This window comes from Callithrix jacchus, chromosome 9, assembly GCF_049354715.1.
Source record: "Callithrix jacchus isolate 240 chromosome 9, calJac240_pri, whole genome shotgun sequence".
NCBI classification, from domain to species: Eukaryota; Metazoa; Chordata; class Mammalia; order Primates; family Cebidae; genus Callithrix; species Callithrix jacchus.
This window is the reverse complement of record NC_133510.1, coordinates 135,358,332-135,373,160: the sequence shown is the minus strand read 5'-3', so window position 1 is coordinate 135,373,160 and position 14,829 is coordinate 135,358,332. Positions and strand designations below refer to the sequence as shown.

The 14,829-nt window shown below is 54.5% G+C and overlaps 1 protein-coding gene across 1 annotated transcript; it reads right to left on the bottom strand.

Annotated features, from left to right (window-relative positions):
* Positions 1-29: 29 nt before the first annotated feature.
* On the bottom strand, positions 30-14,797 carry LOC144577705 (uncharacterized). The gene is made up of 4 exons (XM_078337821.1): positions 14,748-14,797; positions 853-1,006; positions 607-759; positions 30-425 (listed from the first exon to the last, which is right to left on the bottom strand). The coding sequence occupies exons 2-4, from the start codon at positions 950-952 to the stop codon at positions 178-180; spliced, it is 501 nt and encodes a 166-aa protein (XP_078193947.1). The 5' UTR covers positions 953-1,006; positions 14,748-14,797; the 3' UTR covers positions 30-177.
* Positions 14,798-14,829: the final 32 nt, after the last annotated feature.

Here is a 14,829-nt window from a genome sequence, read left to right as displayed (position 1 = left end):
ACAGATGGCACTCCTCAGGCCCTGGGAGGACAGGCCACCCGCTCGTCACTAGCCCATTTACAAAAACATTTTTACTGCAACTTGGCCACCCACTGGGGCTCCCTCTCTGACAGCTGTTCATTCCTTCTTCCTGTTAAACGCCTGCTCCGGATTCACTCTGCGTGTGTGTCTGCGACCTCAGCTTCCTTGGCCGTGAGACAGAGAACCTTGGTTATTTACCCCAGACAACAAGGCGGCTTCACCGTGATTGCTCTTTCCGGAGGGTTTGAATGGTTCCATGCCACTGGGTATGCAGACTGGAAGCTCTGGACCTGGCCACACAGGTGGGAGGAGGGAAGGGCAGGCTCCGTGGGCAGCTGGGGTGCATCGGGCAGGCCGGTCCTGGGCGTTCCGCATGGCCCAGGGTCCTGGAGCCTTCCCCAGGGCTTAGAGAAGAGATGTAAGTGAGGGGAGGGAAGCAGTTTGCCTGACGGAGGCAGCTGAGCACACAAAGGAAGAGGTGGGAGGGACAACGGGAGGACCCGGCTGTTGGTGACAGTGGGGACCAGACACCCCAGGCAGGAGCTGGTGGGAGGCCAAGGGGTATGCGGGGTGCTGGGCACTCACCGGCTCGGTGCTCAGGCCTGCATCTGGGGCGGGGCTTCCAGGGGTCCTTGCAACCTTCACGGAGCAGAGAACAGGCAGGAGGGAACTTGGATACAGGCTCAGCCTGAGCCGTCCACACACTCAGGTCTACATATGTCTCCGGAAGGGGCGGGTCTTAAAAGTAGGACAGCGACAGCAAGGAGCCCATCAGCCACTGGCCTTGATCCCATGTGGCCACGCGTGAGGGCACAGTGTGAGCCACCCCACCTGCATGTGGCCTGCACTGGCCTCGGGAGCCTGAGACACGGGGGACGGCAGGAACGGTGTCCTCCTGGCGGGCTGCAGAGGGTGGGCCACTCTTGGCCATTGGCCAGTCTGCTGCTGGGCCTGAACCGCAACTTGCTGGGCGTTCATCTAGGAACTAAAAGGGCAGGCCTTAGGGAAGGAGGGGGAAGACAGAGCCACAGAGGGCGACCAGCAGCCTTCACGTCTCCAGGCCAAAGTGTCCCGGATGGCCTGTGCGCCCAGCCCTGCGTGTTCTAGCTGTTGAGAGAGTCTGGGGCGAGTCGGACCGTCCAGGATCAAGGTTTGCACTATCAGGAAGCCAGAGCAGGGCCAGGCGCGGTGGCTCATGTCTAATTCCAGCACTCTTGGAGGCTGAGGCGGAGGCAGACAGATCACCTGAGGTCAGGAGTTCGAGACCAGCCTGGCCAACATGGTGAAACGCCATCTCTACTAAAAATACAAAAATTAGCAGGGCCTGGTGGCGCCCACCTGTAATCCCAGGTACTCAGGAGGCTGAGGCAGGAGAACCACCTGAACCTGGGAGGGGAGGTTGCAGTGAGCTGAGATACCACCACTGCACTCCAGCCTGGGCGACAGAGCGCGACTCCCTCTCAGGAAGGCAGAGTGAGTCCACCTGCCAGGGTGAAGGCAGGGTTCTGGCAGGCCCACAGCACGCAACTCAGTCACAGGCCCCCTTAACCCCGGGCTCCAAGGAGGTGGTCCCTGTCACTGGATAACGCAAATGGGCAATTGAGAGATGGAGCCACAGGCTCGGCTGGACCTGGTCTCCGCAGGAGGAGCCTCTCTCCACCCCTGGTCAAGGCCTCAAGGGCAGAACCACCCCTACACTCCCACCCAGGTCAGGGGGGCAGCCATGTCTCCAGAGAGCGGCACAGCCAGCAAAACTGGGACACCCACGGAGCAAGGACGGCTGCAGGGAGCCGAGGAGGGCGCGGCCTCGCCAGAGCACAGCTGTGCCCACCCGGCCCAGAGGGATACTGTGGGTGGCTGTGCGGCCCACATGTGGCTTGCCTGCTAAGGCTCCCTGGACCCTCTCGGCCTTACCGAATAAGCAGAGAGAAGCAAAGGGTGGGGGTGGCCACTGGGGCCTTTCATAGGCCAACACGCCCTGTTTCTGGAGGACCTGAATGCACCGAGTCCTCACCCTACAGCCCTGAGCTCCCCGAATGCACCAAGTCCTCTCCCTACAGCCCTGAGCTCCCTGAATGCACCAAGTCCTCTCCATACAACCCTGGGCTCCCCGAATGCACCGAGTCCTCTCCCTACAGCCCTGAGCTCCCCGAAAGCACCAAGTCCTCTCCATACAACCCTGGGCTCCCCGAATGCACCAAGTCCTCTCCATACAACCCTGGGCTCCCCGAATGCACCAAGTCCTCACCCTACAGCCCTGAGCTCCCCGAATGCACCAAGTCCTCTCCATACAACCCTGGGCTCCCCGAATGCACCAAGTCCTCTCCCTACAGCCCTGAGCTCCCCGAATGCACCAAGTCCTCACCACACAGCCCTGATCTCCCCGAATGCACCGAGTCCTCTCCCTACAGCCCTGAGCTCCCCGAATGCACCAAGTCCTCACCACACAGCCCTGATCTCCCCGAATGCACCGAGTCCTCACCACACAGCCCTGAGCTCCCCGAATGCACCAAGTCCTCACCACACAGCCCTGATCTCCCCGAATGCACCGAGTCCTCTCCCTACAGCCCTGATCTCCCCGAATGCACCGAGTCCTCACCCTACAGCCCTGAGCTCCCCGAATGCGCCGAGTCCTCTCCCTACAGCCCTGAGCTCCCCGAATGCGCCGAGTCCTCACCCTACAGCCCTGAGCTCCTGGAATGCACCGAGTCCTCTCCCTACAGCCCTGAGCTCCCCGAATGCGCCGAGTCCTCACCCTACAGCCCTGAGCTCCCAGAATGTGCCGAGTCCTCACCACACAGCCCTGAGCTCCCCGAATGCGCCGAGTCCTCACCACACAGCCCTGAGCTCCCCGAATGCGCCGAGTCCTCACCACACAGCCCTGAGCTCCCCGAATGCGCCGAGTCCTCACCCTACAGCCCTGAGCTCCCCGAATGCGCCGAGTCCTCACCCTACAGCCCTGAGCTCCCCGAATGCGCCGAGTCCTCACCCTACAGCCCTGAGCTCCCCGAATGCGCCGAGTCCTCACCCTACAGCCCTGAGCTCCCCGAATGCGCTGAGTCCTCACCCTACAGCCCTGAGCTCCTGGAATGCGCCGAGTCCTCTCCCTACAGCCCTGATCTCCCCGAATGCACCGAGTCCTCACCCTACAGCCCCGAGCTCCCCGAATGTGCCGAGTCCTCACCACACAGCCCTGAGCTCCCCGAATGCGCCGAGTCCTCACCACACAGCCCTGAGCTCCCCGAATGCGCCGAGTCCTCACCACACAGCCCCGAGCTCCCCGAATGTGCCGAGTCCTCACCACACAGCCCTGAGCTCCCCGAATGCACCGAGTCCTCACCCTACAGCCCCGAGCTCCCCGAATGTGCCGAGTCCTCACCACACAGCCCTGAGCTCCCCGAATGCACCGAGTCCTCACCACACAGCCCTGAGCTCCCCGAATGCGCCGAGTCCTCACCACACAGCCCTGAGCTCCCCGAATGTGCCGAGTCCTCACCACACAGCCCTGAGCTCCCCGAATGCACCGAGTCCTCACCCTACAGCCCCGAGCTCCCCGAATGTGCCGAGTCCTCACCACACAGCCCTGAGCTCCCCGAATGCACTGAACTGCTCCCTGTCACCGTGCATGTGTGTGCTACTGCTGCTGCCTCATCTTTCCCTCCCCTGTCACCTTCTAGGAACTTCCTATTTGCTCTGAAGACTCAGCCAAAACATGACCTCCATTCTCCCAGGGTCACACTCTCTATGCTTTCTGATACCACCAGGACTATGAGTTCCTATAGGCATGTGTTGGCTTTCCATTTATGGTAGGTGATTTAAAAGGATGGATGGATGGATGGATGGATGGATGGATGGATGGATGGATGGGTGAATGGGTGGATGGATGGGTTGATGGATAAACAGATGAGTAAGTTGATAGATGGATGGCTGGATAGATGGGTGGATGGATGAATGGATGGATGGGATGGCTGGGTGGGTGAGTAGGTGGGTGGATAGGTGGATGGATGGATGGCTGGATAGATGGGTGGATGGATGGATGGATGGACGGGATGGCTGGGTGGGTGAGTAGGTGGGTGGATAGGTGGATGGATGGATGGCTGGATAGATGGGTGGATGGATGGATGGATGGACGGGATGGCTGGGTGGGTGAGTAGGTGGGTGGATAGGTGGATGGATGGATGGCTGGATAGATGGGTGGATGGATGGATGGATGGATGGACGGGATGGCTGGGTGGGTGAGTAGGTGGGTGGATAGGTGGATGGATGGATGGGTTACTATATGGATAGCTGGGTGGGTGGGTGGGTGGATAGATGGATGGCTGGATAGATGGGTGGATGGATGGATGGATGGACGGGATGGCTGGGTGGGTGAGTAGGTGGGTGGATAGGTGGATGGATGGATGGCTGGATAGATGGGTGGATGGATGGATGGATGGACGGGATGGCTGGGTGGGTGAGTAGGTGGGTGGATAGGTGGATGGATGGATGGGTTACTATATGGATAGGTGGGTGGGTGGGTGGGTGGATAGATGGATGAATATATGGATGGGTGGGTCAGTGGGTGAATGGATGGGAGATAGATGGACAGATGGGTACGTGGGTGGGTGGATGGATGGATGGATGGAAAAGTGGATGGGTAGATGAATGGGTAGATGGGTGGGTGGATGGGTGGGTGGGTAGATGGACAAATGGGTAGGTAGATAGGTGGATGGGTAGGTGATTAGATGAATAGAGGGAAGATGACAGATGGATGAGTAGGTGGGTGAGTGGATGGCTGGATGGACAGACAGGTAGGTAGATGGATGGATGAGTGGGTGGCGGGGTGAGTGGATGCATAGATGGCCACAAGCAATCCTCCCACCTCAGCCTCCCAAAGCGCTGGGACAATAGGTATGAGCCACTGCACCCAATATATGTATTTTAAATTTAGCCATTAAGTGTGACAGATAAAGGATATAAAGCGGATGTTTAAAGTGGATTCCTTATACAGCACAAGCTCACATCTTAGGGGTGCCCCAAGCCACATTTCAGCTGGATGCCTGTGTGTCAAAATCTCTGATTAGCCAAAGCCAATATAACCTTCAACAGGATAAACTGTGTGACAAAGGAATAAATATGACATTTTATTTTTAAAATAGTATTTTAAATGTAGGGGTCATTTATTTGTATCTGTGAAAAATTTCCAAACTAGTACTTTTTCTTAAAAGAACTGTCAGCAACAGAATTAAACCCTGTCCTTGCAGAAGACAGTGCGGTGGACGCCAGTCCATCCCAACACAGAGGTCGGAATTGCCTCTAATCTAATCTTCCCACCACACTTGATACTATTACTTACATGTTTTAGGAACCATGTTATCCCTCTTTACGTTTGTATCAACTGTTCGTCTATTTCTGTATTTTATTATTAGAAAGTTCTTAACAATTATGTGCATAAAATTAACAGCGTTCGCACAAATCATACACTGCGCTCCAGCCTCCTACCACGGTAACAACAGATACGGGTTCATATTTCAACCGACAGAACTTCTAAATATAAAGTCCCATAAGCGTTTCTTTTCAATCCCAAGTGACCTGAATATACACCCACATTTAAAAGTGAATATTCTGGCTGGGTGCGGTGGCTGACGCCCGTAATCCCAGTCCTTTGGGAGCCGAGACAGGCACATCACCTGAGGTCAGGAGTTCAAGATGAGCCTGGCCAACATGGTAAAACCCCGTCTCTACTAAAAATCTAAAAATTTGCCAGGCATGGTGGTGGGTGCCTATAATCCCAGCTACTCAGAAGGCTGAGGCAGGAGAATCAATTGAATCCAGGAGCCCGAGGTTGCAGTGAGCCAAGATTGCACTGTTGCACTCCAGGCTGGGTGATAGACTGAGACTTTGTCTCAAAAAAAAAGGAAGATTCAGAAACTCATCATTGTAAATAATACGGCTTATTTATATTATAGGTACATAATCCCTGATCCAAAATCCTTAGGGCCACACAGGGCTTGGAATTCAGACTATTTCAGAGAAGGTAATAATGTCAGTCAGGTAAGCATGGAGAAAGTGTTGGGGGCGGAGTCTGGCACCCGTGACCAAACACGCTGGGGCTTCCACAGCAATAGCACCCAGACACGCTCACCTCCCCTGCCGGGACCGCGGGGCTCACCTGCCTCAGCGTGGGTCAGGTTTGCTGCAAGATGAGTCTTTGCCGCCGAGTGAGCAAAACCTTTCTGCCGTCTGAGCTTTCAGACTTTTACAACTGCAGAAAGAGGGCGTGAACCCAAGGGACGCGTCCTACTGATCAGACACGACGTAACCTGCACAGCACAGGACCCCGAGGACGGGCGGGCGGCGGGGTCCCACACGCCAAAGCCAAAAGGCAGGTCCGGGTGGGAAACCAAAGGCAAGACCGCACATTTCGGTTCTGATTTGACGTCATCCTGAGAAAATTCTATTTTGAAACTGACCCTTTCTGGGTGCCCCGCCTCTGGGATGGATGTGACTGGAGGGCGCCCGCCTCTGCGATGCCTGTGATTGGAGGGCGCCCGCCTCTGCAATGCCTGTCATTGGAGGATCCTGCCTCTGTGATGCCTGTGATTGGAGGGAGCGCACCTCTGCAATGCCTGTGATTGGAAGGCGCCCGCCTCTGCGATGCCTGTGATTGGAGGGCGCCCGCCTCTGCAATGCCCGTCATTGGAGGATCCTGCCTCTGTGATGCCTGTGATTGGAGGGCGCCCGCCTCTGCGATACCTGTGATTGGAGGATCCTGCCTCTGTAATGCCTGTGATTGGAGGGAGCCCACCTCTGCAATGCCTGTGATTGGAAGGCGCCCGCCTCTGCGATACCTGTGATTGGAGGGTCCAGCCTCTGCGATGCCTGTGATTGGAGGGCGCCCGCCTCTGCCCTGGCCGGCGATTGGAGAGCCCCGCCTCTAGGCGGCTGTTCCTCCTCCGCCCACCTCCCACCCCGCAGCTCCAAAGCTCCGGACTCACACGTGGCCCAGCAGCTGTGGCCTGAAGGCCTTGACAACCACCTGCTTCGGGGCGTAGACGTGGCGCAGCCTCCGCCACCAGCCCTCCTCCAGCGGCGCGGTCAGAAGCGCCCGGTCTGTTGCACCATCTGCGAGGCGCCTCTGCCTTGAGGACACGGACCGCCTTCCCTAACCACCTCTGTCCCGAGGGCAGAGCGGAGCGCGGGGCACGCCAGGCCCTGCCTGCCCGGGGAGCCACAGACACAGGCGGCTTGACAGAGTGGGCGCTCTGAGGACGGGGAGAGAACCAGGGCGGCGCGGGGCGGCTGCCAGGGCAAAGGCCTCTCCGAGGCGGGCGTAGAGCCAAGACCTGAATATAGAGAAGGGAGCGGTCGGGAGATGGCCCGGGCAAGGCAGGGGTGGCGGCCACGCATCTCTGCGGCTCGGCCTCACCACGCGCGCGTCTCGGTCACTATATGCTGAAGGAGCGCGTCGATGTGACTCGTCATCGTGGACCCGGTCCCCGCTCTCTAGGCGCAGACTGATGCGCACGTATACATATGCGAATACCGGTATTTTCCTTAAAACTACGGAATATTCAAGGCCGGGCACGGTGGCTCACACCCGTAATCCCCGCACTTTGAGTGGCCAAGGCGGGCGTATCACAAGGACAAGAGATCAAGACCATCCTGGCCAACATGGTGAAACTGTCTCTACTAAAATACTATATATACACACACACACACACACACACACACTGGGTGTGGTGGCAGGCGCCTGTAATCCCAGCTACTCAGGAAGCTCAGGCAGGAGAATCGCTTGAACCCCGGGGAGGGAGGTTGCAGTGAGCCAAGATTGCGCCACTGCACTCCAGCTTGGCAACAGAGCAAGACTTTGTCTCAAAAAGAATAAAAACTACAGTATATTCTATTAGCAATGCAAACTTCCAAAAATTAAAGGCAAAAAACCACAGGCGCTGGCAAGGACGTGTTGGCAGAAATTTAAATTAGCATAGCCTCTCTGGAAAACAGAATGGAGGTTCCCCCAAAAACTAAAAACAGAACTACCATTCAATCCAGCAGTCCCACTCCTAGATGTGTATCCACAGGGGAAGAAATCAATCTATTGAAGTGATCTCCGCACTTGCATGTTTCCTGTGACACAATTCACAACACCAAAGACACAGAATCAACCTAAGCACCCATCCACAGACAACTGGATGAAGACATGGTGCATAGGCACAATGGAATACCATCGGCTGTAAAAGAGAATGAAACTGTCCTTTGCGGCAACGCGCATGGAAACAGAGGCCATCATCCTAAGTGAAACAACCCAGACACAGGAAGACAAACAGCGCACATTCTCACCCGTAAGCAGGCACTAACTCCATGTCCACATAGGTGTGGAGTGTGGAAGGAGAGACACTGGAGACGTGGAAGGTGCGGGGAGAGGGCAAGGCGGATGCTGGGAGATTTTAGTGGGAATGGTTATGTTATTCCGGTGACGGAGGCGCTGAAAGCCAAGGTGTCACCACCACGCAGTGTGTCTGTGCAACAGAGCTGCTCCTGCGCCCCGTAAGTTTACAGCAAAAAGGTGGACATGTTTAAAAATGAAAGTTTGCCATTCTGTTTATAGAATGCTAATATTTTAGTATGGTATATACCTGACATTGCGCGCTGTGCTAAGCGCCTTTCAGATGTAACAGCATGAGTCCTCAGAACAGACTTGAGAAGTGTGATTATCACAGTTGCTCCCATTTTACAGATGAGACAACAGACAGGTGAGGTGATGCCACATGGTCACATCCAGAGCCAAGGAGGGCAGGGCCAATCGCCAGTGAAACGGCAGCCCGCACTCCGAGCATCACAGCACAGGCCCCACAGAGCAAACAACAATGCGTGTGAAGACAACGTGAGATCATCACAGAGAAAATGAGAATGCTTCTACTTGGGAAAAGTTAGGAAAATATATCAAAACTCCTGAGAGTTTGGTTTTCAATCATCTGGAGGAAAAACTGAGTCTGCACAGACACCGGCAGCCTGTGCCCAGGGCTGGGTCAATAAACAGGTGCAAAGGCCCACTCTGCCCAGGAGCAAGCAACAGATGACAAGGTGTGCAGCAGCCCCAGAGCCTCCGTTTGCTCCTGGCTACCACAGCCCGCTCCTGGACTGGCACCTTCCAGGTGCTTCAGCACACAGATACCTGGTGCTGTCGGTATTCACTGCTGGAGAGGACACCTGACCCCGCCTGCAGGTGCTGCACACCCATCCCAGGATGGCCCACTTCAAGGTGAGGCCCCTGGTATCAGAGGAGAGTCTGTGACATCAAATCCAGTCACAGCACAGTGGGCCAGGTTCCACCTTCAAAGTCCATGCTACACTGTCCCTGGTGCAGGACACGGAAATAGCACAGAAGGCACTGCGGGCAGAGTATCCTGTCTCTGATCCTCACCAGGAACGGGGGCAGCCTCAGGCCTGGGCGGGACCAAGCTCTTGAGGCACCCATCTTGCTTTGCTCTGAGTCCATGCCCACTGCTGAGTGGCCTGCTCCTGGGATCCTGCCATGGGGGTAGGAGAGGTGTGGCTGGACAGTGAGTGTGGGGACACTCACATGCCAGAGTCTGACCAGCCTGGCTGGCCTGGGGAAGCTCCTGGGCAGAGAGCTGAGGCCCAGGCCCTGCCACTCCATGAGTGCCATGGCCTCCCCAGGCCCACCTCCCATGCCTCCAACCCAAGGCACTGACTGGGCAAAACGACAGCTGAGTGTAACATCACTTCCCTCCAAGCCAGAGGTGAAAGGAGGCCCGCGGCGACCTGTGAGCCACAGAAGCCATTCGGCACACATTTGTTGACTTAGTCAAAATGGAAAATATTGGGAAATACACTGCTCGAAGGCGTGCACAGTTTCCTTTTGTCTGCAAGCTTGCTTCATGCTGGGTGACTGCTACCTACCTGTGGGAGCCAGTGTCACTGCCTCCTCCTAAATGCTTCCATCTTTATGGAATTCACATCTCCAGGTACAGGAGTCCCCATATGTATTTTCTATTAGAAGACAAGAATGACAGGAAGTATAAATGTGCATTGACTTACATGACCCTGATTTTAAAATAAGGATCTCTCCACTGTCTCTTCGGTTTCTATAACAAAGAACATGGTATCACAGCGTAGGGCTATTGGCCAGTGATCATAAATAAACTCATAAAAACCCCTCCATGTTTGCCTTTGAATTTGACAGAGAGGAACAAAAAAACTCTTCTCATCGCTCAGTGCTTTCCTGTGTACCACTTGAAGGCAGCGGGCGGAACCAGTCTTCAGAAGTAGCATGTCAGTAGGAAATGTCAGTCACCACTGCCGACCAAAAATGGAAGTAGAATCAAGTCCCCAGAGGCACCCATGTGAAAACCAGATCCAGGGCTTACAAAAACAGTTGTGTAAACTAAGGCAAAAATGGCAATGTCAAAATATTTGTGGAAGGAAAGAAAGCTCTAAGTCCATAATATGTCTTCACCAAAAAACAGAAGGCTGTGTAGATTTGACAGCAAACAAAACCTTAGTAACTGGAGAGTCATGTGAAAAGAACAATGTCTAAATGTTGACTGAGTAGAAAGCAGACTTAGGTTTTATAAAGCTCATACATGAAAACGTGTTGTACTCTCAACTCTAACTGAAATGAGGGCAGAGCCACACACAGCCCTGCAGAGGTGTCCGACACACACACCGGAGCTGCTCTAGGAATTGCTGTCTGTTTACCTGGGAGAAGGTGTAATAAACCTTCCCCCACAAGCGCAGACCGTCAGGCCATGCCTCATCTGGGGGACTGCGCCCTGCATCTGTGACAGTCACTTCCAGGGCACATCTCCTGGCACGGGTCCTCAAGGACAGCCTCAGAATCAACTCCGGCAGAGTGATCTGTAGCACCTGTAGACATCTGATTGCTGTTTTTGGGAAATTGGAATACGAAATGTGTATGTATTGATCCTCTAGCACCATTATCATATCCAACAACATTTGTTTCAATATCCTTATATATGAGCCCTTCTTCGAGCAGAGTGTTAAGTTTCAGAGAAAAACTAGAATGGTGTGGTGTGGTGGCTCATGCCTGTAATCCCAACACTTTGGGAGGCCGAGGTGGGTGGATCACTGAGGTCAGGAGTTTGAGACCAGCCTGGCCAACATGGTGAAACCCTGTCTCTACAAAAAACACAAAAATTAGCTGGGTATGGTGGTGCACGCCTGTAGTACCAGCTACTCAGGAGGCTGAGGTAGAAGAATCGCTTGAGCCCGGAAGAGCAAGGTTGCAGTGAGCTGAGATCATGCCACTGACTCCAGCTTGGGAGACAGAGCAAGACCCTGTCTCAAAAAAATTATTAAAAAAAAGAATGGAGATTCAGACAGGTTCACAATTAAAACCAGTGTGCAATTATTTCAAAGACTGTCAGGAACTGCAGCAGGCTGAGTTTCAGAAATACAGAAAGAATAGGGAAAAATAAACAAAAACCAGACTGCGGAACACTACTTTTTTTTTTTTTTTTTGAGATGGAGTCTCACTCTGTCGCCCATGCTGGAGTGCAGTGGCGTGATCTCTGCTCACTGCAACTTCTGCCTCCTGGGCTTTTAAGCGATTCTCCTGCCTCAGCCTCCCGAGTAGCTTAGATTACAGGTGCACGCCCCCACCACCAGCTAATTTTTGTATCTTTAGTAGATAGAGACAGGGTCTCACCATGTTGGCCAGGCTGGTCTTGAACTCCTGAGCTCAAGTAGTCCACCCACCTCGACCTCCCAAACTGCTGGGATTACAGATGTGAGCTACTGTATCAGGCCAACATTAATTTTTTTAAAATAAAAAACTGCCCAGCACTTTGGGAGGCCGAGGCGGGTGGATCACGAGGTCAAGAGATCGAGACCATCCTGGTTAACAAGGTGAAACCCCGTCTCTCCTAAAAATACAAAAACTAGCTGGGCATGGTGGTGCGTGCCTGTAGTCCCAGCTACTCAGGAGGCTGAGGCAGGAGAATTGCTTGAACCCAGAAGGCGGAGGTTGCGGTGAGCCGAGATCGCGCCATTGCACTCCAGCCTGGGTAACAACAGCGAAACTGTCTCAAAAAAATAAATAAATAATGAAAAACAGAAAATTTAGCTGGCATGGTGGCTCACACCTATAGCCCCAGCTAGTTGGGAGACAGAATCGCTTGAGCCCAGGAGTTCTAGACCAGCCTGAGTAACATAGTGAGACCACCATCTCTACAAAAAGTTTTTTAAAGTTAGCTGAGCATGGTGTCGCCTATAGTCACAGCTACTAGAAAGGCTGAGGCAGGGGGATTGCTTGAGCCCTGGAGGCAGAGGTTGCAATGGGCTGAGATCACACTATTGCACTCCAGGCTGGGTGACAGAGCAAGACCCTATTTAAAAAAAAAAAAAACTTACTTTGTTTCTTTTCTTTCCTTTTTTTTTTTTTTAGATGGAATCTCATTCTGTCACCCAGGCTGGAGTGCAGTGGTGCGATCTCAGCTCATTGCAATCTCTGCCTTGAAGCCGTTCTCCTGCCTCAGCCTCCTGAATAGCTGGGATTACAGGCCCTCGCCATTTTTGTATTTTTAGTAGAGATGGGGTTTCTCCATGTTGGTCAGGCTGGTCTTGAACTCTTGGCCTCGAGCAATCCACCCGCGTCGGCCTCCCAAAGTGCTGGGATTAGAGGCAGGAGCCACTGCACCAGGCCCACGTTTGTTTCTTTACCTCATTTAAAACGTTAAAGGAAATGTGTTGTTTTGAGCCCATATGTTAACATATCATGGAGATAGGAGGCTGAGTTGGACAGACGGCCATGTTCATCCTCTTAGTGAACAAGGGCAGGCCCAGCCCTACGGCTGCTCTCCAGGGGTGTCGGCATAGGGGTTCAGCCCGGCACAGCCTTGGCGCTGCGTGTGTGGCCTCGTGTGGAAGCTGGGGGTTTTGGTTTTCACGCCCTATTGCCAGCCTCTCCTGCCCTTCGTATGATGAACTGGAGGACTGCTAAGCCTCAGTCTGGGGCCAAGCCGAGCACGTGACAGAGAGTGCCTCGGTCCAGTGTCCCCGGAGAACACCCTGCCACAGGAAGCACAGCACCCAGCCCACCTGCGTCTGCATCTCCCTAACCGGCCTGCATGGCTTGGTTGAGAAGTAAATGTGTGCACAGCTCCGCCTCCACGGCGTTCTTGGCAGAAATGTTCAGCCTAAGGTGAGCAGTGAGAAACGGAATGCCCAGGCTGTGACAGCCTCCGCAGAGCAACTGGCCTGGGCGCTTCACAACATCAGTGTCGTGAGAAGGAAAACCATCCCTTGGGGGTGTGGATAACGGCGGTGTGACAGCAGGACTGTGGTCCCGTGGGACCTGTTCCTGTTGGGAGATACATGACAAAGGATCCAGCAGTAAACAGACAGCCACGACTGTGACAACTTCACAATGTGTGGAGACACAGGACACAAACAGCTGCTGAGTTCACCATTCACCTGACTACTCTTTAAAAACTGTCAATAATTGAAATTTTTCACAGTAAGAAACTGGAGAAAAGAGCCAGGTGTGGTGGCTCACGCCTGTCATCCCAGCCACTTGGGAGGCTGAGCAGGCGGATCTCGAGGTCAGGAGTTTGAGACCAGCTGGACCAACATGGTGAAATCCCCTCTACTAAAAATACAAAAATTAGCCAGATGTGATGGTGCAAACCTGTCATCGCAGCCACTTGGGAGGTGGAGACATGAGAACTGCATAAGCCCTGGAGGCGGAGGCTGCAGTGAGCTGAGATGGTGCCACTGCACTCCAGCCTGGGCGTCTCAAAAGAATATATAAATAAACTGGAGAAAACAACCCACACCGCCCACAGCCAGTTTGTTGGACGATCACACTGAACTCAACCTGTGCTCTCACCATTAAGAACATGACGTGGGAAGGGCGGGGCAGAGCAGCCCTGCCTTCTGTGTGGGTCCTTGCGTTTGCTGCCGCCACAGGTGCAGCACACTGCACCAGCCCACAGCCTGCATCCTGCTCCCCGCAGCCCGTGCATCCCTCCACACTCTCCCTATGGGATTCCGTACATGTCACCAATGTCATTTGTTGCTGTGACTTCCCTAAACAAGTTAAACACAGTTACTTCGTAATCCAGCAGTCACTCTGGGTATATGCCCCAGAGAACTGAAAGCAGGAACCCGAAGAGATCTGTACGCACGTCTTCACGGCAGCACGGTTCACAACAGCTGATGTGGAAGCAACCCAAGTGCCCATCCGCAGACGGAACACACGCAATCCGCCCACAGAGGGGACACACGCAGTCCGCCCACAGAGGGGACACACGCAATCCGCCCACAGAGGGGACACACGCAGTCTGCCCACAGACGGGACACACGCAGTCCGCCCACAGAGGGAACACACGCAGTCCACCCACAGACTGGACACACGCAATCCGCCCACAGAGGGAACACACGCAGTCCGCCCACAGACGGAACACACGCAGTCCGCCCACAGAGGGGACACACGCAGTCCGCCCACAGAGGGGACACACGCAGTCCGCCCACAGAGGGGACACACGCAGTCCGCCCACAGAGGGGACACACGCAGTCCGCCCACAGAGGGGACACACGCAGTCCGCCCACAGAGGGGACACACGCAGTCCGCCCACAGACGGGACACACACGGCCTTACAAAGGAAGGCGATTCTGCTACAGGGGCCAGTGTGGATAACCTCTGAAGACATGATGCTGAGTACAACACAGAGGGACAAACACTCCATGATTCCACCTACCTGAGGCCCTCGAGTAGCGATTCCAGTCCGCAGAGACCGACAGTACAGTGGCGGCTGCCAGGGGATGGGAGAGGGGAATGGG

What these genes read in the sequence shown, in the direction of transcription:
- LOC144577705 (XM_078337821.1), bottom strand. Translation starts at nt 952, where the DNA reads ATGGCCAAGAGTGGCCCACCCTCTGCAGCCCGCCAGGAGGACACCGTT. An exon ending in CCAGTGCAGGCCACATGCAG is followed by an intron (nt 760 to 852) that starts GTGGGGTGGCTC and finishes CCTACTTTTAAG; the next exon opens with ACCCGCCCCTTCCGGAGACA. An exon ending in CAGGCCTGAGCACCGAGCCG is followed by an intron (nt 426 to 606) that starts GTGAGTGCCCAG and finishes CTCTTCTCTAAG; the next exon opens with CCCTGGGGAAGGCTCCAGGA.